This window comes from Oryctolagus cuniculus, chromosome 7 (assembly GCF_964237555.1).
Source record: "Oryctolagus cuniculus chromosome 7, mOryCun1.1, whole genome shotgun sequence".
In the NCBI taxonomy this organism is placed as follows: domain Eukaryota; kingdom Metazoa; phylum Chordata; class Mammalia; order Lagomorpha; family Leporidae; genus Oryctolagus; species Oryctolagus cuniculus.
In genome coordinates this window covers 85314893-85337062 of record NC_091438.1, presented here as the reverse complement: position 1 = coordinate 85337062, position 22170 = coordinate 85314893, and the positions used below count along the sequence as shown (strand labels likewise).

General features: G+C 37.7%; 1 protein-coding gene across 8 annotated transcripts in view; it reads right to left on the bottom strand.

Annotated features, from left to right (window-relative positions):
• COL24A1 (collagen type XXIV alpha 1 chain) overlaps window positions 1-22170 on the bottom strand; it is a 419676-nt gene that overhangs the window by 71875 nt on the left and 325631 nt on the right. For all 8 annotated transcript variants that reach the window (XM_070078137.1, XM_070078144.1, XM_070078142.1 and 5 more), the window contains 4 exons: window positions 21958-22011; window positions 21814-21867; window positions 14034-14087; window positions 11251-11358 (listed from right to left, as the gene is read on the bottom strand). In XM_070078137.1, the coding sequence (XP_069934238.1) occupies window positions 11251-11358; window positions 14034-14087; window positions 21814-21867; window positions 21958-22011 (270 nt within the window). The remainder of the gene's footprint in view (window positions 1-11250; window positions 11359-14033; window positions 14088-21813; window positions 21868-21957; window positions 22012-22170) is intronic.

Here is a 22170-nt window from a genome sequence, read left to right as displayed (position 1 = left end):
AACTGAATGAGCCTTAAAAATTTGATATTTAATAAAGGAATTAAGAAGCAGAATAGCCTAAGATCACTTATAATATTCAAGATAAATGCACAAAAGTCCTAGACATTTCTAGGATAATAGATACAAATAAAAATATACATGAAAACACAGGAGTGGGCATTTGGCCTAATGGTAAAGATGCCAAATGGGAAGCCCATGTTCCATATGGAAGTATCTGGGTTCCATATCTGGCTCCAGCTCTTGAATACAGCTTCTTACTATTGTGGACCCTTGGAGGCAGTGGTGATAGATCAGGCTGTTGGATTCCAACTACCTGTATGGGGGATCTGGATTGCATTCCCAATCTCTGGCTTTAGTCCCAGCCCTTCCCTGGCTCTGTGTACATTTGGGGAGTAGACTAGTGGGTGAGAACTCTCCCTATCTGTCACTCTCTCTGTCTGTCTGCATCTCTAATAAATTAAACAAAATATCACATAAAATAGTTGGCTATTTTAAGGAGAAGGGAATAAGAGTGGAATTTAAAGAAAATCAGACTAGGTCCATGCAAAATTTGTAGGATGATAATATGCCACAAATTCATTAATATGGTTATCCCAACAACTTTGTACCTAGAGTAAAAGACAAATGAGGAAGGAAGTCTAAAAAAATAATGAATCCAAAGCTAAAACATCTTTTAAAATGTTCAGCCTCCTGTGGAATTCAGAACTTTGGAGGTGACTTATGTCAAATTGCCCAACATTTCCATCTACATCTTGAGGGAGAAGCCTGATGTGCAGGACAGTTTAGAAATTATTCATAGTACAGATTTCCGGCAAGATGGCAGAATAGGAAGGGAGCACACTGATAGTCTGGGGAGAGATAGTTTAATAAAAGTGGAGATACTGCAGGTTCAAGGAAGAGTAGGGGAGGAAACAGCAGAAGAAACTCTTCCAGAACGCGTGACTCACAGCGGACCTGCGTGGAGAGCGTGGGAGCCCACAGTTCGGGACATCAGCGGCAGACTCAACACACCAGCGCTGGAACGCGAGGTGAGCCGAACCTCAATAGCCCGAGACACCGGCAGGCAAGCAGAGAGAGGAGACTAGAGGGAACGACCCCCGGGGGGGGGGGGGGGAGTTCACAAGGCTAACTGGAAGAGAGAGAGAGAGAGAGAAAAAAAAAGGGTGACTAGTACGGACACGGGTTTCTCTCTCTCCGCTCACCTCTCAAGGGCGAGCAAGACAAAGAGCAGGTGCCATCTTGGACATACGTCATAAGCAGAGCGACCTCAGGTCTGCACCAGCCCTGAGCCTAGCAGAAAAACCTGACTCTGGGCGGGGCGAATTAACAGGAGATTAGGACCTAGTAAATTTGTGGTGCTACTGAACTGAGACTGTGAAAAAAGAGACGGTGGGGGAGAGAACTCACGGAATTCACGTGAGCACTCTCCAGAGACGCTACAATTCCGTAACTTTGGCAACCCAGTGGGAGGCTGAAGGAGAATTTGAGCCCACTCTGAGGGCCGAACAGATTCCCTGTGGGGATCTTGGGAAAGAGCTTCCGATCTCTGGCTCCTGTGGGTATATCATTTGCCTGCTAACTACCTCCAACTTTGTTCAGCTGTGCGGAATTACTTCCCTTTTGAATCAAAAAAAAAAAAAAAAAAAAAAAAAAAAAAAAAAAAAAAAAAAGAAAGAGAGAGAGAGAGATTTACCACGCCTAACCTGGGAGTGTCACCTTTGGCACACCAAACAGAGCTCTCAGGCCACACCCATCTCAAGCCCTAAGGCTCCATCAAAAACAGATAGTCCACTTAATCTAGAGTCATAGTATAACAAGAAAAAGCACCACAGTGAAGAAACCAAGTATCTCCAATATGCCAAATAACAAACGCAAAAACTGAGGTAATAAAAACAAGGAAGTCACTATGACGCCCTCAAATGAAAAAGACACCCCAATTCAAGATTATGAAGATGATGACATAGAAGAAATGCAAGAAGCAGATCTCAAAAAATTGATAAGAACATTAAGAAGTTCTCAAAAACAAATTCTGGAACTACACAAATCCTTAATGGACAAGATAGAAAATCTCTCTCGTGAAAATGAAATATTAAGGAGGAATCAAAATGAAACGAAACAACTAGTACAACAGGAAACTGTGATAGTGACTGAAGTGAAGAATTCAATAGATCAAATGAAAAACACAATAGAGAGCCTTACAAACAGAATGGGTGAAGCAGAAGAGAGAATATCGGACTTAGAAGACAGAGAACAGGAAAGGATACAGTCAGACCAAAGAAAAGACGAGGAAATTAGAAATCTAAAACATATTGTCGGGAATCTTCAGGATACTATTAAAAAACCCAACATTCGGGTTCTAGGAGTTCCTGAAGGCATGGAGAGGGAGAAAGGATTAGAAGGCCTTTTTAGTGAGATATTAGCAGAAAATTTCCCAGGTTTGGAGAAGGACAGAGAAATCCTAGTACAGGAAGCTCACAGAACCCCTAATAAACACGACCAAAAGAGATCCTCACCACGACACGTTGTAATTAAACTCTCCACAGTGAAACATAAAGAAAAGATCCTAAAATGTGCAAGAGAGAAACGTCAGATTACTCTCAGAGGATCTCCAATCAGACTCACAGCTGACTTCTCATCAGAAACTCTACAAGCTAGGAGGGAATGGCGAGATATAGCCCAGGTACTAAGAGAGAACAACTGCCAGCCCAGAATATTATATCCTGCAAAGCTATCATTTGTGAATGAAGGTGAAATAAAGACTTTTCATAGCAAACAGAAATTGAAAGAATTTGTTGCCACTCGTCCAGCCCTGCAAAAGATGCTTAAAGATGTGTTACACACAGAAACACAGAAACACGGTCATCAATATGAAAGAAGGTAAAGGAAGGAAACCAAGGAAGGAAACCTCACAGCAAAAGATCACAGGGAATTCAAAGCATATATTAGAACTTATCTTTGGCAAATGGCAGGGCAAAGTTACCACTTATCATTAGTCACATTGAACGTGAATGGCCTGAACTGTCCAGTTAAAAGACACCGATTGGCTGATTGGGTTAAGGAACAAAACCCATCTATTGGCTGCTTACAAGAAACACATCTTTCCAACAAAGATCCATACAGACTGAAAGTGAAAGGCTGGAAAAAGATATACCATGCCAACAGAAATGAAAAAAGAGCGGGCGTAGCCATCTTAATATCGGACAACATAAACTTTACCACAAAAACTGTTAAGAGAGACAAAGAGGGACACTATATCATGATTAAGGGATCAATTCAACAGGAAGATATAACAATTATCAGTGTATATGCACCTAACTACAGGGCACCAGTTTATCTAAAAGATTTATTAACGGACTTAAAGGGAGACTTAGACCCCAATACAGTAGTACTGGGGGACTTCAATACTCCACTCTCAGAAATAGACAGATCATGTGGTCAGAAGATCAACAAGGATACAGTAGATTTAAACGACACTATAGCCCAAATGGATCTAACAGATATATACAGAACTTTCAATCCTGCAGCTAAAGATTTTACATTCTTCTCAGCAGTACATGGAAGCTTCTCTAGGATTGACCACATACTAGGCCATAAAGCAAGTCTCAGCAAATTCAAAAGAATTAGAATCATACCATGCAGCTTCTCAGACCATAAAGGAATGAAGTTGGAAATTAGCAACTCAGGAATCCCTAGAGCATATGCAAACACATGGAGATTGAACAACATGCTCCTGAATGAATAATGGGTCATAGAAGAAATCAAAAGAGAAATCAAAAACTTTCTGGAAGTAAATGAGGATAACAGCATAACATACCAAAACTTATGGGACGCAGCAAAAGCAGTGTTAAGAGGAAAGTTTATATCAGTAGGTGCCTACATCAAGAAATTGGAAAGACACCAAATAGATGAGCTTTCAATTCACCTCAAGGATCTAGAAAACCTACAGCAAACCAGACCCAAATCTAGTAGGAGAAGAGAAATAATTAAAATCAGAGAAGAAATCAACAGGATTGAATCAAGAAAAACATTACAAAAAATCAGCCAAACGAAGAGCTGGTTTTTTGAAAAAATAAACAAAATTGACACCCCATTGGCCCAACTAACTAAAAAAAGAAGAGAAAAGACCCAAATCAATAAAATCAAAGATGAAAAAGGAAATGTAACAACAGACACCACAGAAATAAAAAGAATCATCAGAAATTACTACAAGGACTTGTATGCCAGCAAACAGGGAAACCTATCAGAAATGGATAGATTCCTGGACACATGCAACCTGCCTAAATTGAACCAGGAAGACATCGAAAACCTAAACAGACCCATAACTGAGACAGAAATTGAAACAGTAATAAAGGCCCTCCCAACAAAGAAAAGCCCAGGACCAGATGGAGTCACTGCTGAATTCTACCAGACATTTAAAGAAGAACTAACTCCAATTCTTCTCAAACTATTCAGAACAATCGAAGAAGAGGGAGTCCTCCCAAATTCTTTCTATGAAGCCAGCATCACCTTAATTCCTAAGCCGGAAAAAGATGCAGCACTGAAAGAGAATTACAGACCAATATCCCTGATGAACATAGATGCAAAAATCCTCAATAAAATTCTCGCCAATAGAATGCAACAACACATCAGAAAGATCATCCACCCAGACCAAGTGGGATTTATCCCTGGTATGCAGGGATGGTTTAATGTGCGCAAGACAATCAATGTGATACACCACATTAACAGACTGCAGAAGAAAAACCATATGATTATCTCAATAGATGCCGAGAAAGCATTTGATAAAATACAACACCCGTTCATGATGAAAACTCTAAGCAAACTGGGTTTGGAAGGAACATTCCTCAATACAATCAAAGCAATCTATGAAAAACACACAGCCAACATCCTATTGAATGGGGAAAAGTTGGAAGCATTTCCACTGAGATCTGGAACCAGACAGGGATGCCCACTCTCACCACTGCTATTCAATATAGTTCTGGAAGGTTTAGACAGAGCTATTAGGCAAGAAAAAAAATTAAAGGGATACAAATTGGGAAGGAGGAAGTCAAACTATCCCTCTTTGCAGATGACATGATTCTGTATTTAGGGGACCCAAAGAACTCTACTAAGAGACTATTGGAACTCATAGAAGAGTTTGGCAAAGTAGCAGGGTATAAAATCAATGCACAAAAATCAACAGCCTTTGTATACACAGACAATGCCATGGCTGAGGAAGAACTTCTAAGATCAATCCCATTCACAATAGCTACAAAAACAATCAAATACCTTGGAATAAACTTAACCAAAGACGTTAAAGATCTCTACGATGAAAATTACAAAACCTTAAAGAAAGAAATAGAAGAGGATACCAAGAAATGGAAAAAGCTTCCATGCTCATGGATTGGAAGAATCAATATCATCAAAATGTCCATTCTCTCAAAAGCAATTTACAGATTCAATGCAATACCAATCAAGATACCGAAGACCTTCTTCTCAGATCTGGAAAAAATGGTGCTGAAATTTATATGGAGGCACAAGAGACCTCGAATAGCTAAAGCAATCTTGTACAACAAAAACAAAGCCGGAGGCATCACAATACCAGATTTCAGGACATACTACAGGGCAGTTGTAATTAAAACAGCATGGTACTGGTACAGAAACAGATGGATAGACCAATGGAACAGAATTGAAACACCAGAAATCAACCCAAACATCTACAGCCAACTTATATTTGATCAAGAATCTAAAACTAATTCCTGGAGCAAGGACAGTCTATTCAATAAATGGTGCTGGGAAAATTGGATTTCCACGTGCAGAATCATGAAGCAAGACCCCTACCTTACACCTTACACAAAAATCCACTCAACATGGATTAAAGACCTAAATCTACGTCCTGACACCATCAAATTATTAGAGAGCATTGGAGAAACCCTTCAAGATATTGGCACAGGCAAAGAATTTCTGGAAAAGACCCGGGAGGCACAGGCAGTCAAAGCCAAAATCAACTATTGGGATTGCATCAAATTGAGAAGTTTCTGTACTGCAAAAGAAACAGTCAGGAGAGTGAAAAGACAACCAACAGAATGGGAAAAAATATTTGCAAACTATGCAACAGATAAAGGGTTAATAACCAGAATCTACAAAGAGATCAAGAAACTCCACAAAAACAAAACCAACAACCCACTTAAGAGATGGGCCAAGGACCTCAATAGACATTTTTCAAAAGAGGAAATCCAAATGGCCAACAGGCACATGAAAAAATGTTCAAGGTCATTAGCAATCAGGGAAATGCAAATCAAAACCACAATGAGGTTTCACCTCACCCCGGTTAGAATGACTCACATGCAGAAATCTACCAACAACAGATGCTGGCGAGGATGTGGGGAAAAAGGGACACTAACCCACTGTTGGTGGGAATGCAAACTGGTCAAGCCACTATGGAAGTCAGTCTGGAGATTCCTCAGAAACCTGAAGATAACCCTACCGTTCGACCCAGCCATCCCACTCCTTGGAATTTACCCAAAGGAATTTAAATTGGCAAACAAAAAAGTGGTCTGCACCCTAATGTTTATTGCAGCTCAATTCACAATAGCCAAGACCTGGAACCAACCTAAATGCCCATCAACGATAGACTAGATAAAGAAATTATGGGATATGTACTCTTTAGAATACTATACCGCAGTAAGAAACAACGAAATCCAGTCATTTGCAACAAAATGGAGGAATCTGGAACACATCATGCTGAGTGAAATAAGCCAGTCCCAAAGGGACAAATACCATATGTTCTCCCTGATCGGTGACGACTGACTGAACACCAAGAGGGAAACCTGTTGGAGTGAAGTGGACACTATGGGAAACGGTGGCTTGATCAGCATAGCCCTGACTGTTAATGAAAAACTTAATACATTATCCCTCTTAGTAGTTTTTTTATCTGTTCTACTTAATATGACTGGTTTAGATCTGTAATTGATGCACAGTTATTCTTAAGTGTTGAAAATTAACTGAGATGTGATCCCTGTTGAACATGGTGGTGGGAATGGGAGAGGGAAGAGATGTATAATTTGGGACATGCTCAGGCTGACTTGCCTCAAGTGGTGGAGTTGGAAGCATACCAGGGGATTCCAATTCAATCCCGTCGAGGTGGCATGTACCAATGCCATCTCACTATTCCAAGTGATCAATTTCAGTTCACAGTTGGTCATGGTGGAGGGACTGGGAGTCAAAGGGAGCACATAGACAAGTCTAGTACCTGCTAACGCTAACCGATGGAGTAAATAAAGGGGAGAGTGATCCAACATGGGAAGTGAGATACTCAGCAGACTCATAGAATGGCAGATGTCCTAAATAGCACTCTGGCCTCAGAATCAGCCCTAAAGGCATTCGGAGCTGGCTGAAAAGCTCATGAGAGTATTTCAGGCATGGAAAGCCAAGACACTCTGGCAAAAGATCTCTGCGAGTGAGATCCCAGTGGAAAGAACAGGTCATCAAAGAAGGAGGTACCTTTCTCTGAAGGGAGGAGAGAACCTCCACTTTAACTATGACCTTGTCTAAACAAGATAAGAGTCGGAGAACTCAGAGGGCTTCCATAGCCTTGGAAACTCATGACTGGAGCATAGGGAGATTACTGATGCCATAGACAGGAGTGTCAATTGGTAAAGTCAACAACAGGAGTCACTGTGCACTTACTCCTCATGTAGGATCTCTATCCTTAATGTGCTGTACATTGAGATTTAATGCTATAACGAGTACTCAAACAATATATTTCACTTTGTGTTTCTATGGGGGTGCAAACTGTTGAAATCCTTACTTAATGCATACTAAACTGATCCTCTGTAAAAAAAAAAAAAAAAAAAAAAGAAATTATCAACTCCCAACTTGACTCTCACTGGGATTAAACATAAGAATAGGTCTGCTCTGATTTCATCATCATTTAAAAAAAAATCATCCATTATTTTTCACTTTATGTTTCTGTGTGGGAGCAAACTGTTGAAATCCATACTTGATGTATAGTAAGCTGATCTTCTGTATATTAAGATAATCGAAAATGTATCTTGATGTGAATGGAAGGGGAGAGGGAGTGGGAAAGGGGAGGGTTGTGGGTGGGAGGGACGGTATGGGGGGGAAGCCATTGTAATCCATAAGTCGTACTTTGGAAATTTATATGCATTAAATAAAAGTTAAAAAAAAAAGAAATTATTCATAGTACAGAGGCCTGGCACTGACAGTCTAATGATGCAGTGTCAGGTGGTGAGAGAGTGAGCAAGAGAGAGTGAGACACACACACACGCACAAACATACACACACACACACACACACCCCTTGCATCTGCTGATTTTCTCTGCAAATGGCTGCAATGGCTGGAGCTGGGCTAGGCCGAAGCCTGGATCTTGGGGCAGGAGAACAAGGACATAGGCCATCTTCTACTGCTTTCCCAGGCACATTAACAGGGAGTTGGATTGGAAGTGGAGCAGCAGGGTCTTCAACGGTGCCCATAAGGGATGCCGGCATCACAGGTGCAGGCTTATGTTGCTATGCCACAATGCCAGAATCCCCTTTATTCTTGAATATTGTAGACAGAGCTAGTGTTCTTGTGTAATACACGAGCTTTTAGCTACACAGCCAATAATTCTAGTGTGACAGATTCCAGGAATAGGCATAGAGTGGTACTCTATGGAACGGAATGGATTAGCATCTAATTTACATTAATTTAATATTTTGTAAATTGATTTTCTCTTAGGCATTAAATTACTGTGCTTGATTATTATCTCACTACTGAAGAAGGATGTAGAATTATGAAAAAACATATATTTTCATGCTATAAATCAGTGGCAGCTAACAATCAGTTGCTACATTGTACATTTTATGCAAGAGAAAATGATTTTTATTTAAAAATTATTTTCATTTTATTCAGAAGGCAGAGTATGCAAGAGTGGGAAGCTGAATCATAATCAGAAGAGCTAAGACTAGAACAAGGCACTCCAGTATGAGTAATGACATATTTCCAGAAAGAAGTTATTTTTAAGTGATTTGATGTAAAAATAATCGATCTTTTTGATGAGCCACAAATGATCTGATAAATATCTCAAATGCTGAAATGCTTATTAAACATACATAAGAGTGCCACAGAAAGTCTATGATAATTACGCATTATCTTTTAATTCATTACTCATGAACTTTTTGAAGTACCTTTGTATTTAGGATACTGGTTCAATTATCCCCAACTGGAATGGATATCTGTATTACTTCTTACTTCTGTTAATTAATCAGTTAACTAAATAGTAAGTTAATAAAATATTAAACATTTATTTCCTATTAACACAGTTATGCATTATGATATGTTCTGAGGAATGCATTGTTAATCAATTTTGTCATTGTATCTTTGTGTGAATCTTTTTGAAGAAAAGTAGTAATAAAATAATGATAAACATCATAGTATATAAATATACAAACTGGTAACATAACTTTTCCAATAAAAAGAACTTTTCCAGTAGGAAAAGTTTCAATGTAACATTTCCTGTGAAACATAATCCAAAAGATGGTAATCCACAATATGGTAACTTTTCCAACAGCAAAAGTATTACTATAAGATTTCCTGTGAAACCTAATCTACAAAAATATAGACTGTCAGACCAATTCAAAGGGTTTTACTGTTGTATTTTTAAAGTTTCTCAGTTTCATCTTAAGACTAATACATAGGTGTGTGTTACCATGATCAAATATTATATACCATAAATAATTGTATAATACTTTCATATTATTGGCAATAAAGATCTATTTATACCAGCATCACCATAAACACAGCCATTTTGATTGTCATAATGTTATTAGACAATAGGAATTTTTGAGCTCAATTTTACTCTCTGTGGACTACCATCACATATGTAGCTCATCACATAATGACTAACATGTCATTATTCAGCACATGAAAGTATTTACAACTCCCTTTTTATTCTTATGAACTCCTGGAGACATCCACATAAAGCTGGGTACAGCAACAAGATTTAAGATATATACTTTTTCAAATGTGGTTTTCCTTGTTTGAACTCTCAAGATGCTATCCAAAGAAATAGGAAAAGTTTCACCATAACATTTCCCATGAAACCTAATCCACAAAAATATAGACTCTCAGATGAATTCAAAGGATTTGGCTGTTGTGTTTTTAAACTTTCACAATTTCATCTTAAAACTATTACGTGGTAAGCCTGCAGAGCAACAGAAAGATGAAGGCTCAGGGCAAGAGCTCCCCTTAGGACTTGGATCCTAACTGGAATCTTTTCTAACTAGACTGATAGTATCGATGGGAGTCTCTAAAGTAACTGTTTTAATTGAAAACTTCAGCTTGGCTGCCAGGGTTGTCTAGACCTTAATGTGACTGATCCTCTGATGTTCCGACATATTGACACATTTCCTCCTAAACAGACACCATGTTATGACTCCTTAAAAATAGTTGTCTTTTCAGACAGAATCTGAATAGATATTTATGTAGGAAATAATTAAAATTAATTATGTCACAGTTTCATATTTTTATTTAATGAGATAACTCACCACAGTAAAGAAAAATATTAATCTGAATTTGAGTTTAGGAATACCGACATGCTAGATTTGAATAAATAACTTTATGTATTTAAAAGGAAAATAAATCAACAGATAATCATATCCAAACAGTGGAAATGTAAAAGGGTAAATTCTATTGTGTTCTTGAAAGTGAGTAGTTAATTCTTTCAGTGGTCTGAATGAAAACACAAGCTAAGATAGCAAAACTATCTGGATTAGGATAACATTAAGGAATGAAAGATGGACAGTTGAGTGAAGACAAAACTATGATTTAAAAATTTCTGATCAAGCAAATAATATAGAAATTTGCATAAAATAAATGTACATACATCATTGCATCATCCCTAGATGAACAGAAAGAAAACATACACACAATTATAAAATGGTGAGGCTGTAAAAGTAAAGGGAAAATAATTTTCAGTTGAACTGATCTTGAGTTACTGCCAAGATCTAGCTATTCCAAAGTTGGCCTAAGACTTTTGATGAACTCAAAGTACAGACAGGTTGTATAGCCCTAAAATTTTGTTTCTTTATAATTCTTTACATGATTTTATATGTATAAAATGCCATAAATTACTAATAGTATGGGATATTAGATATAAAATATCCAAGATAACTCACCTATTGATAGCCCCTGGAAATCATACATATAATTTCAATAAAGCAAGGAGACAACATGTAAGAAATAAAGAGCAAAGAGAAATTCACACTACTTACAGGAAGTCCCTGTTTTCCTGGTGGGCCAACTTTTCCAGGATTTCCTGAAATCCCATCTTGTCCATGGTATCCTTGTATGCCTTTTGGCCCAGGGGGGCCTGGAAGTCCCTTGATAATGAAAAATTACTTGCATTATAGAGAGATGATGTACAGATGTTTAAGTAACAATATATTTTCATATTTATTGGAGGAGCTATATTTTTATACTGTAGTACACATTTTCTGTTTTTTTTTTTTTAGGTTCATAAATGATTTACAATTTAGATTCAACAGATAGCTATTTTAAAAAAGTTACCTAAGAAAAATGCCAAGCTAATCTACAATTTACTGAGTAACTGTTACAGTCTTAGTACAATTCTTGGGTAATTTTCATGCACAACTAGCTGTGAAGTAAAGGTCTTTAATATGCAGCTGTTAACATAGGCTACAGGCTTACTCACCATCGCAAACCCTTGTATGTGCTATCTTCCCAAGAAACAAGTCATGACTCTTTTGGCTGCCACCCTGAATTAAGTAATTATATAAGAGAGTAATGAGGAAGAGGGATTTAGAGTATGGGTGGGAAGGTGGGCATGGTGGCAAGAATCATTGTGTTCCTAAAGTTGTAATTATGAAGTGTATGAAGTTTGTAACTAAAGTTGTATACTTCTGCATACATTCCTACCGACTTCTCAGGATACAGATCAAAAACTTGCCATGGGGGGCCCCAAATCCCCTCAAGCTGGGTGGTAAAAGTACCACCTTCAGTGTTAGAGTGATCATATGGTTAGGGTTAAGGTTCTGGTAATAATAATAGAATTAAAAAGGAGTGAATGTTCCAACATTCTGCGGTCCACACAACAGACTCATAGAATGACAATCACTTTAAATAGCACTCTGACTTCAGAATCAGCCATTAAGGCATTCTGGTCTGGCTGAAAAGCCCACAATAGCATTTCAGGAATGGAAAGCCAAGACACTGAGGCAAAAAGTGTCCTATAGGAAGGATCTCAGTGGGTGAGACTCCAGTGGAAAGAAGTGGTCATCAAAGAAGGAGGTACTTTTCTTTGAAAGGAGGAGAGAACTTCCATTTTACTATGACCTTGTCTAAAAACTGATGGAGTTTGTGGATTCAAAAGGCTTCTATAGTCTAGGCAGCTCATGTCAAGAGCCTCAGCTGATCACTGATGTCATACATAAGAGTGTTAATTGTTAAATTAATAATAAGAATCACTGTGCACTAACTTCCCATGCAGGACCACTGTTCTCAAAGAGTTGTATTGTAACTATATCTAAGTGCTCCCAAAAGATGTATCATTCTTGGTTGCTTGGTTAAAGTTAATTAAGTTTCTAAAAAAAAAAAAAAAAAAGAAGTGAAATTAACTTCAAGATGGAATGACTTTGTTTTTTTTGTTTGTTTGTTTTTTTTTGTTTTGTTTTGTTTTGTTTTTGACAGGCAGAGTGGACAGTGAGAGAGAGAGACAGAGAGAAAGGTCTTCCTTTTGCCGTTGGTTCACCCTCCAATGGCTGCCGCGGCTGGCGTGCTGCGGCCGGCGCACCACGCTGATCCGATGGCAGGAGCCAGGAGCCAGGTGCTTTTCCTGGTCTCCCATGGGGTGCAGGGCCCAAGCACCTGGGCCATCCTCCACTGCACTCCCTGGCCACAGCAGAGGGCTGGCCTGGAAGAGGGGCAACCGGGACAGAATCCGGCGCCCCGACCGGGACTAGAACCCGGGGTGCCGGCACCGCTGGGCGGAGGATTAGCCTAGTGAACCGCAGCGCCGGCCCTGGAATGACTTTGAATAACCCTTTATTCAACCCTGTTGAGAAACAATTTTTGTCTTTTTTTTTACTGTGCAAATTGTTGCACTCTTTACTTAGTATTGAGTTGGTCTTATATGCATAAAGTTAACCGAAAATGAATCTTAGTGGAGAATGGTACTGGAATGGGAGAAAGAGGATGAGGAGGAGTGGGAGAGAGTAGATGGGAGTGTGGGTATGGTGGGAAGAATCACTGTATTCTTAAAGTTGTATTTATGAAATGCATGAAGTCTGTATTCTTTAAACATAAAGTTTCTTTGGGGGAAAATAAATAAAAAATTAAGAAAAAGTAATTATATAATGGAAGAAGTGCCTGAAGTTTTAGTTTCTCCTCTTGAGCAACTAGATTTTATATGTAGGAATCTCTGATCTGAATGTGATTGTATTTTACGTTCATTTTCTCTACCTATTTTGATCCAATATAGTCCATCCAAACCAGGCATCAAAGCCTTGGTTATAGGGGCACAAACGGGAAATCTTAAGTCAGCTGACACATATCTATCAGGGCAGAGGAAAAAACTGATGGTTAATGAAAAATTAATCTTTGTTCTTCGATGAAAGGGAATAGAAAAGAAAAATTAAAAAAAATTGTGAGACATTCTGTTCTATTTGTCAGGAGACTGAGAGGCTGAGTCTTCCATTTAAAATCCAACTCATGTCGTTTTAATTATGCTTGAAAATCTCTGACCTTTGTCATTATTCATTTAGTTATGATCCAAGTTCCCATCAGAGTCCACAGAATGGGCTCCATAAAACAGGCAAATAGCATCTTTCAGTCCTAGAACTTCTATTTAAACAGCAAGTTTGGTTTTGAAGTTAGTGGTCATAGTTTGTTCCCTCTGTGTTCCAGCATGGATTTAATTTTTCTCTCAAGACAATCTGATTTATCCAACATGACATAATTGGCCCCTAACTTTTCTGCTTGCTGAAGTTGCTGATTCTATGTAGAAAAATAAGAAAGATGAAAGAGGTCTATTACTTACAGGAACCCCACGTTTTCCAGGAGGACCAGGAGCTCCTTTTTTGCCTTTAGGGCCCTGAAAAGGGGAAGCACAGTTATCAACTGACTATAGCAAATTTACTTCAGTAAAGCCATAGAAAAGAATGCTGAGACCTGGATGCCACAGGAAGTGCTGATATAACTACTTATATACCATGGGATTGCCATTTAGCTTTCCTGGGAGTCACTTTTATTCATCTGAAAATGAGAGAATGTTCCAGATCTCCATAGTTTTCTTTCTTGCTCTTAATACTATGATTAAAGAACTTAAATCACAATTCTAAAAGGTAATTGAATAGATTGTTTAATAAATGTCCCCACTATTGGGTAGAACCTTTGTCTTGTTTTGAAAGAGGCTAAATTAATGCATAAAACATTTACTAACTACAGGCATTAAACAAGTATCAGGAACTCTGTTCCATGCTGATAATGCAAAGGCAATATTCCTCTCACAAGGCACTTACAGTGTCATGAGAGACAATGATTGATACCCTAAAATGTGCTTCTCTGGAAGCACAGAGAACTGTGAATCAAGGTCTGTTTTTCCATGTGTGAGATGTTTGAAATCATAATTACTTCAGCAGTAACTGGTCTGCCAGGATAGTTAGGAACTTTGCCTTTGCAAATCATGCCATTGTTCTGATGATATCCTAAAATTATTTTAAGAAAAATGTGCAAAAGAGTTCATGGGTTCACAAATAAGAAAAAGAATCGGATTGTCAGATATCATCCAAAGTTTTCAAAAACAGGAGAATTCCACCAAAATGGGATGTTAAAGGTATTCAAACTTGAAGACAAATAATGACAAAGATTTAATTTGACAATAACAAAAAAAAAAGAAGAAACTTTAGAAGATATTACATCTTCTGAGAATAAGCTTAAACACTTCTGAGAGCAACATGAATGAACTCATCTCCAAGTATTTGCAGTACCAGGATGCCACTGCAGAAGAGGACGAGAACTTTGATGAGGGGGCCTCAAGAGGAAACCTAAGGCAGAGAACCCCATCATCTCATGCATCTTGATTCCCTTTGTTTTCCTCTTCAACTGCCCATTCTTCTCTCTCAGAATTTGTGCTTGCTGCCCTTATCTTATTCCCTTCACGCCCAGAATGGGAGAACAGTGTCTGGCACATAGAAGGAGCTCAATAAATCCTTGGTGAACGGGTCCCCTCTCTTTCCACGCTGGGAAACCTAAATTCTGTCACTCTGGGTTACAACATATTTCCTTCTGGTGTACACTCCTCCCATCTATCCAATTAATATCTTCCACTGTTTCCAAAATAATTCCCCAAGCAGCCAGGTCTCATCGATATCCCATTTAGAGCCAACTGTGGACTGGAAATGCAGATAATCCCAAGTAGTAGATGAGAGACAAACAGGTAAAAGTAACTGCAAGGGAATAATAGGATTTTCCATTCTAGAACAGTTGTAGAGAGATGATTTGAAGCTACTAAAATCATCATTTCCAGGTATTTTCACGATCCATCTTTGCTTCAGGGGAGGTGTTAACAGTATTATCTCCATTTCAGCCTCATTCCAAACTCTGTTCTGAACTTTCATTTTCCTTTGGAGGAATCTGCCCTGCTTGTCAAGTAGGATCTGCCCTGTCCTACTTTATCTTTCTCACTCATTGCATTGATCAAAGAAAGGGGAATCAAAAGGAGAGGGAGACCAACCTTGGTCCCTAAGTTCCCAGAAATACCTTTCTGCCTTTTCTTCCTCTTTCCCCAATATCATTCCTGATAATAGGACACCCTATTGTTGTGTCTTTTCACAACATCTCATCTCTTCCCTTTGCTATTGTCTTTTCCCCATTCCTTTGGTTTTGCCATATCCTATGATTCATATTTCTATTTTGTGTTGGCCTTGATATTTTCATATTGAAAAAATGAAATTTCTCCAAGAACCAAAAATAAACAGGGACTGAAAAAAGAAATCCCAAGAAGAAAAAATGTATGTTGTCAAAGGAAGACTGACATTTCTGTAAGAATCTCAGCTTGTTAGAATTTGGTAATGGGGAAGTAATTGGGAGGTTCTAACTCCTACTTCAAAAACCATTTTTTTTTTTGTTTAGAAGTCACTAATACAGAGTCTTTCTACATGTGAGTAAATTAGAAAATGAGATAGTTGGAGACCTTGGTTTAGTTGAAGTATATACAACTTCTGGAAATTATGATACCTGTAGTAAGATAATGGCTTTCAGAGCACAATTAAAGTAGAAAAGCAAATGGAAACTGGTTTAAATATTAAAAACTGTTCTATTTCAATCAACTTGAATAGTGCTTATTAAAAAGCATGCAAACTGATAATTCAGGGTTTCCTATTTTGCTCCTCTCTAGGGAATGACTCAATCATTTAGGTGGCAGAACATACCTTTTCATATTATGTCAGGGATAATATTGGTGAGGGGGAAAGAAATTACCTAGTATGTTTTTAACCTTCGTGGTATTTCTTTTTATGCAAAGATACATCTGTTATATGCTTTTGACTTCCAAATTAGACATGTCATTGATTAGGAATTTCAAACTAATCCAGTGAAACTCATGGTCGAGGTAATGATTTGAGAAAAATGTTTTCATTTTCAGAATCATGCTTTGTAATTAAAAAGTCTGATTTTAAACATTAAAATTTATCTTATCAAAAATCAGGAATTATAAAGGAGGGCATAAAACTTACTGATTTAAGAGAATGATGATAATGTAAGAGAGTTTTTCCTGTGTAAGGATCTTCAAGTTGAGGAAAAGGGTTAGGAAATTCAGAAGAGAAGCAAGACTGCTAAGACACCGATAGTGATTTCTTTGCTCCAGCCTGCCCTCAAGTCTGGAGATGGGTAGAAACAATAATCCTCCCAGCTGAGCCTGGAGATCTGAGTGCAGCGATGGCGCCTATGGATACAAAGGCCTCTCTGAGAAGTCCACATAAAGGGCCTTGAGTGTCAGCAACAGAGTAGAAATTTTTGCATGCAATGTTTAGTACAGTGGGCTTAAGAAAGCTCTCTGAGTCCTCTAACCATCCAGGAGGGTGTGGGGTGGAGCAGAATGTTATTTCTCGTTAACAGCAGAAGGCTATTGCCTGAGAATCTTAACTGAGGAGGCCTGGCATATGAGATGAGCAAATGACTACATGCCAGAATGGGTCACAGAACTTGTTCCTGAAGGGCCCAGGTATATGCCAACATGGTGGGATGATGGCAACTGGGGGCCATAAGGGATGATGTGCATTTCCACTGATGCTAGTGTGAGCAGACAACGCCCAAAGGTTCAATTCAAATTCTGCTCTGACTCCTCACTATTGCACCTGAATGTACTTGCAAGCTTGAGAAGAGAATGAGTGGGGAAAACTAAATCAAATGCTATTTGAATGGACAGAGTTAAAAGCAGCCAACTGGTTAGATTTCTACCATTTAGGTTTCTACCACCATAAGTGCCATTATAAAGAACAGAGTTACACTTTTAGTATAACATACATAAATTTGTTTTATTTCAAACATTCAAGCAACAAAATAAAAACAGAGAGATTCATGGATTTCTTCAAATCAGTTACATTTTGGAGTGATCATTATATTAGGTTTTATTTCAGAAGAGTTACATATTGTGTCCTGAAATCTCCATCTACAGGCATATCATCATGACAACTGTTACCAGATTTAGATGGGCATCAGGAAGCAGCTCACAAAAGAGTAACAATAAAGGAAATTATGAATATGAAAAATATTTTAAAGTATATTTACTAATTATAGTATGACAATTATTGCAAAATCTATTTGTTGAACATTAGATAGAAGTGTTTTATAAATAACAAAACTCTTTGATTATGGATGTTTGATTCAAGAAAATTTCCTTATTACAATTGTTGTCACTACAACTAAAACAAAGCAGACTGGCTAGAAAAACCATAGTTTTACAATGGAGGTTTAAAATATGTAAAAACCACCAAAGTGCAAAATATCCTTCCCTGTTGTGGACCGAATATCTGTGTGCCCACCAAATTCTTATGTTGAAATCCTAACTCTAATGGAATGGTATTAGGAGCTGCAGCCTTTGGGAGGTAATGAAATCATGAGGGTGGGGCCCTCATAAATGGCATTAATGTCCTTATAAAAGGGACCCCAGAGAGCTCTCTTGCCTTCCTTCTGCCATGTAAGGCACACATGAGAAGTTGGCAGTCTACAGGGGAGGAAAGCCCTCACTAGAACCTGACCATGCTGTCACCCTGGTTCTTGGGTTTTCAGTTTCCACAACCATGAGAAATAATTTTTATTTTTAAGTTTGCAAGACACCTAGTCTACAGTATCTTTTTTTATAGAAGCTGAAAACTAGTTAAGATAGTAAATTTTTTGAATTTGTAGATTAAAAATCCCTCAAAGTTGCCAGATAGTTTTATAAGTAAATTAAGAAGTAAATGTTAATCCTACATAGGGGAGTTCTGTTCAGTAGGAAATTAGGATTGGGCAAAGGCAAAGAAAATACATTATCATTCAAGGTGTCAGGAAATGATTAATTCAGCTGGTACTATAAGAAAGGAAAAAAAAAGTCACTCTTCTACTAGTCACCAAAAAGTTGTCTATGCTACTTTCAAGCTTAACTGGTTCATAGTATTTTTATTTAAGTGTAAGTACCTTATAAATCAACAAATAAACTTTTCTTCTTTTGTAACAGGAAAGACAAATGAATTTAATATGGAGTTGTTGGAGTTCATGTAAAAATGTGTTTTCTTCTTTGCCTGACTAACATGGAAAAATAATAGAGTGGCCCATTTGAAATCAAGTATGTTGACAAAGACTTTGGTAAACTATCATTCTTCAAGTTAATAGAATATTAAAAAAGGTTTTCTAATTTTTTGATAAGGGATATTATATCTTAAACATGCAATGTTACTGTAAACCCTTATTTTTAATTAATTAATTAATTAATTTTTTTGTTTAAATAAGGCTCAAGGACAGTTATGCCAATATTTTGCTAGTTCTAACTTCCTTTGAAAGGGTAACCTTATAAAGCAAATAGACTTATAGAATTAAGCAAGAAATACTCCCTTTTTAACTAAGAAATTTCAATTTACTAAAATCTGGAATTTCATGTTTGGAGGAAAGTAACATTTTGGCCTGAGTTCTGGTCTCTGAAAGCTATTACAGGACAGCTTATTCAAATTTGCGTTACAAAATGTAATGGTTCTGCAACTGGTTTTGTCATACTCTTTGTTTTTATAGCTCTCTAGTCTCCTGCCCAATAAATGATTTGGTTGGTTGAATAAAATTAATCATACTTTACTTAATTTATGAAAGATTTCAAAGTAATAGAAGGTGTTTATATAATAATGAGAGTCAAGAATTAGAATTTCTAGTGTTGGTTCTGTTGCTGATTAGTTCTATGATCTGAGGTAACTCATAATCTCTTTGGGACTTAAATTTCTTCATCTGAAAAATGAGAGTGTTGTCCAGATTATTTTAAAAGGCATTTCCACATTTAAAAAATAAATTTAAAGCTTTGCAAAAACAAAATGACAGCAACTGGACAGGACCCATCTGGCCATTACTGTCTCCAGTAAATAATACATAGTCAGTGGCTGTTCTAGTAGCAATTAATACTATTTTTAATTCTAAGAGGTTTTTGAATATGCCCTTAAGTATGCCAGAAATGCCTCAAGATGGAAAGAACTGATTTCCCTAAATTATACAGAATTTAAACTATGCCTTCTCAATGCCTTTTGGCTCCAACACAGGGAATGCTGACCGTGTGGGCTGGAGCTGTTTAAAAAGAGTATTAGCTTTTCATGGGCATAATTGGAATAGATACTAATAAGCATCAGAAAATTTCTTCCTCCTAAGACATGTTAACAAGGAAAAAAAAAACTCTAAATATGAAATTATTAATTGTAAAAGACTAGACATTTAAGGATCAAGTTTTAGGAGATCCTCTTGCATTCTTAGGCATGGAATGCAAATATACAGAAATAGCATGATTGTAGTTGCAGTGTTTTTAGATTCACAGTTTATTCTATAACCTTTTCTATCCTTGATATTAAAATCCTAAGTGAATGTGGAAACTGTCTTTTTTTTCTTCATTCTTTCCTTATTCAGAATTGCCTGTGACAGGTTACTTAAATTTATTATTTATTAATTATTATTAAGGAACTAGACAGGAAATTATTGGATAGATCCTAAGATTATTCAAAATGGCTTAAAGATAACTGATAATCTATTTAAATATATCTGATTCAACCTCATTTTATATTTTACTAGCAGGAAACTCAAGTATGGGTGAAGAGTGCTTAACAAATTAAGAAAAATATGATCTCAAATTCATCACTTTTTATCCATTCTCATATAATTATTATTAAACTATAGTACATTTTCTTAAGAATTTAGTTTACAATAAACAGTGTGGGTAGCCAGCATGTCACAAAAAGCAGGGCAGCAATGAGCTGATGTTGTGAATGATAAAGACAGTTGTTTGTTTGTTTATTTATTTATTTATTATTTTTTAACAGGCAGAGTGGACAGTGAGAGAGAGAGAAAAAGAGAAAGGTCTTCCTTTTGCCATTGGTTCACCCTCCAATGGTCGCCGCGGCCGGCGCGCTGCGGCCGGCGCACCGCGCTGATCCGATGGCAGGAGCCAGGAGCCAGGTGCTTTTCCTGGTCTCCCATGGGGTGCAGGGCCCAAGCACCTGGGCCATCCTCCACTGCACTCCCGGGCCACAGCAGAGAGCTGGCCTGGAAGAGGGGCAACCGGGACAGAATCCGGCGCTCTGACTGGGACTAGAACCCGGTGTGCCGGCGCAGCTAGGCGGAGGATTAGCCTAGTGAGCCGCGGCGCCGGCTAAGACAGTTGTTATACAAGATTAAAACAATGTCTGTGGGTGCACAGGGAAAGAGAAAGCTAAACTCAATAAACCAACAGTTTTGTAATCTGCTTGATACCAAAAAACTTATCTTATGGTTATTATGACAAAGATTCTTTCCATGGGTCAGACTTAAGCTTCTGAAACTTCCAGCACATCTGAGTACTTCCTTACAAAATTCATCTTTAGTAATGAACTCTGCTAAGTCAGTTTAGCAACCACCTCTCCTGATTCCTGAACACCCTCAATATTCAGTCATCCTTAATATTTGACAGGATTTGATCCTCTACCATCCCCCAGGTGATATTCAATCACACTGGTCTATCTTCAGCAAGAACCCAGTTAGGCTGGCTTTGCCAGAATCCCTCTTATCCTTGATGTTCCCTCTTAGCAACATTACCATTCACATTTTCCATCCATTTCCAAATACAGCCCAGGCTCTCTCTCCTTAACTGCGAGATCCCATTGCAGTGGTTTCTACACCTATCACAATAGTTCTGAATGAAGCCTTCCTTATCATGCTTTAATAAGTACTGTTGAATCATTTTTTTAAACATGTTCCACAAGTAAGTAGGTTTCACTGATACATTTTTCACTCTACAATGTTGGTTTTAAGGTTCATCGGCATTTTTGTTTGAAAATGCAAGAACAGACTAAAAGTTTGGGAAAATCCTATGCAATTTTTCACAAAGGCAGAGAAGGCTCTTATAAGGGGAAATTTGGATGACTGATGACTGTCAAATATATTGATCAGTCAATAATCAAGCTTTAGAACAATTATTAAGAAACACCCTATTTAGAGGCCATGGCGATTCCTGTTCTGGAGGGATGAATGATTTATTGATTTACAATAAATAGTAATTCCTCATGCTCCTGCTTTCTCAGGTCAACAGTAAATTTTAAACTGTCTGAATTTCAACTTACTTCAGATCCCCTCTCTCCTTTTGGTCCTTGTTCACCCTGGTCACCTGGCTCACCCTGTAATAAAAATCAAACAGAATTCACATAAGTTAAAATAATGTTAATTTAAAAAATGTTAGAAATACAAAGAATGCTTTCAAAACATACTGGGAGTCCTTGTTGTCCAGTAGCACCTCTTAATCCTGGCACACCCACATGACCCTAGGGAATAGAAAATATTATATTATTAAATACAATATAGGGTACTAACATTTAAAATGGTAGCAAAATGTTATAAAATGCAATTTAAACATCAGAGAAATTGTGTTTCTTGGAAACAGGGTAAAAGAAAATAATGGATAGAAGTTATGGTGATTGAAA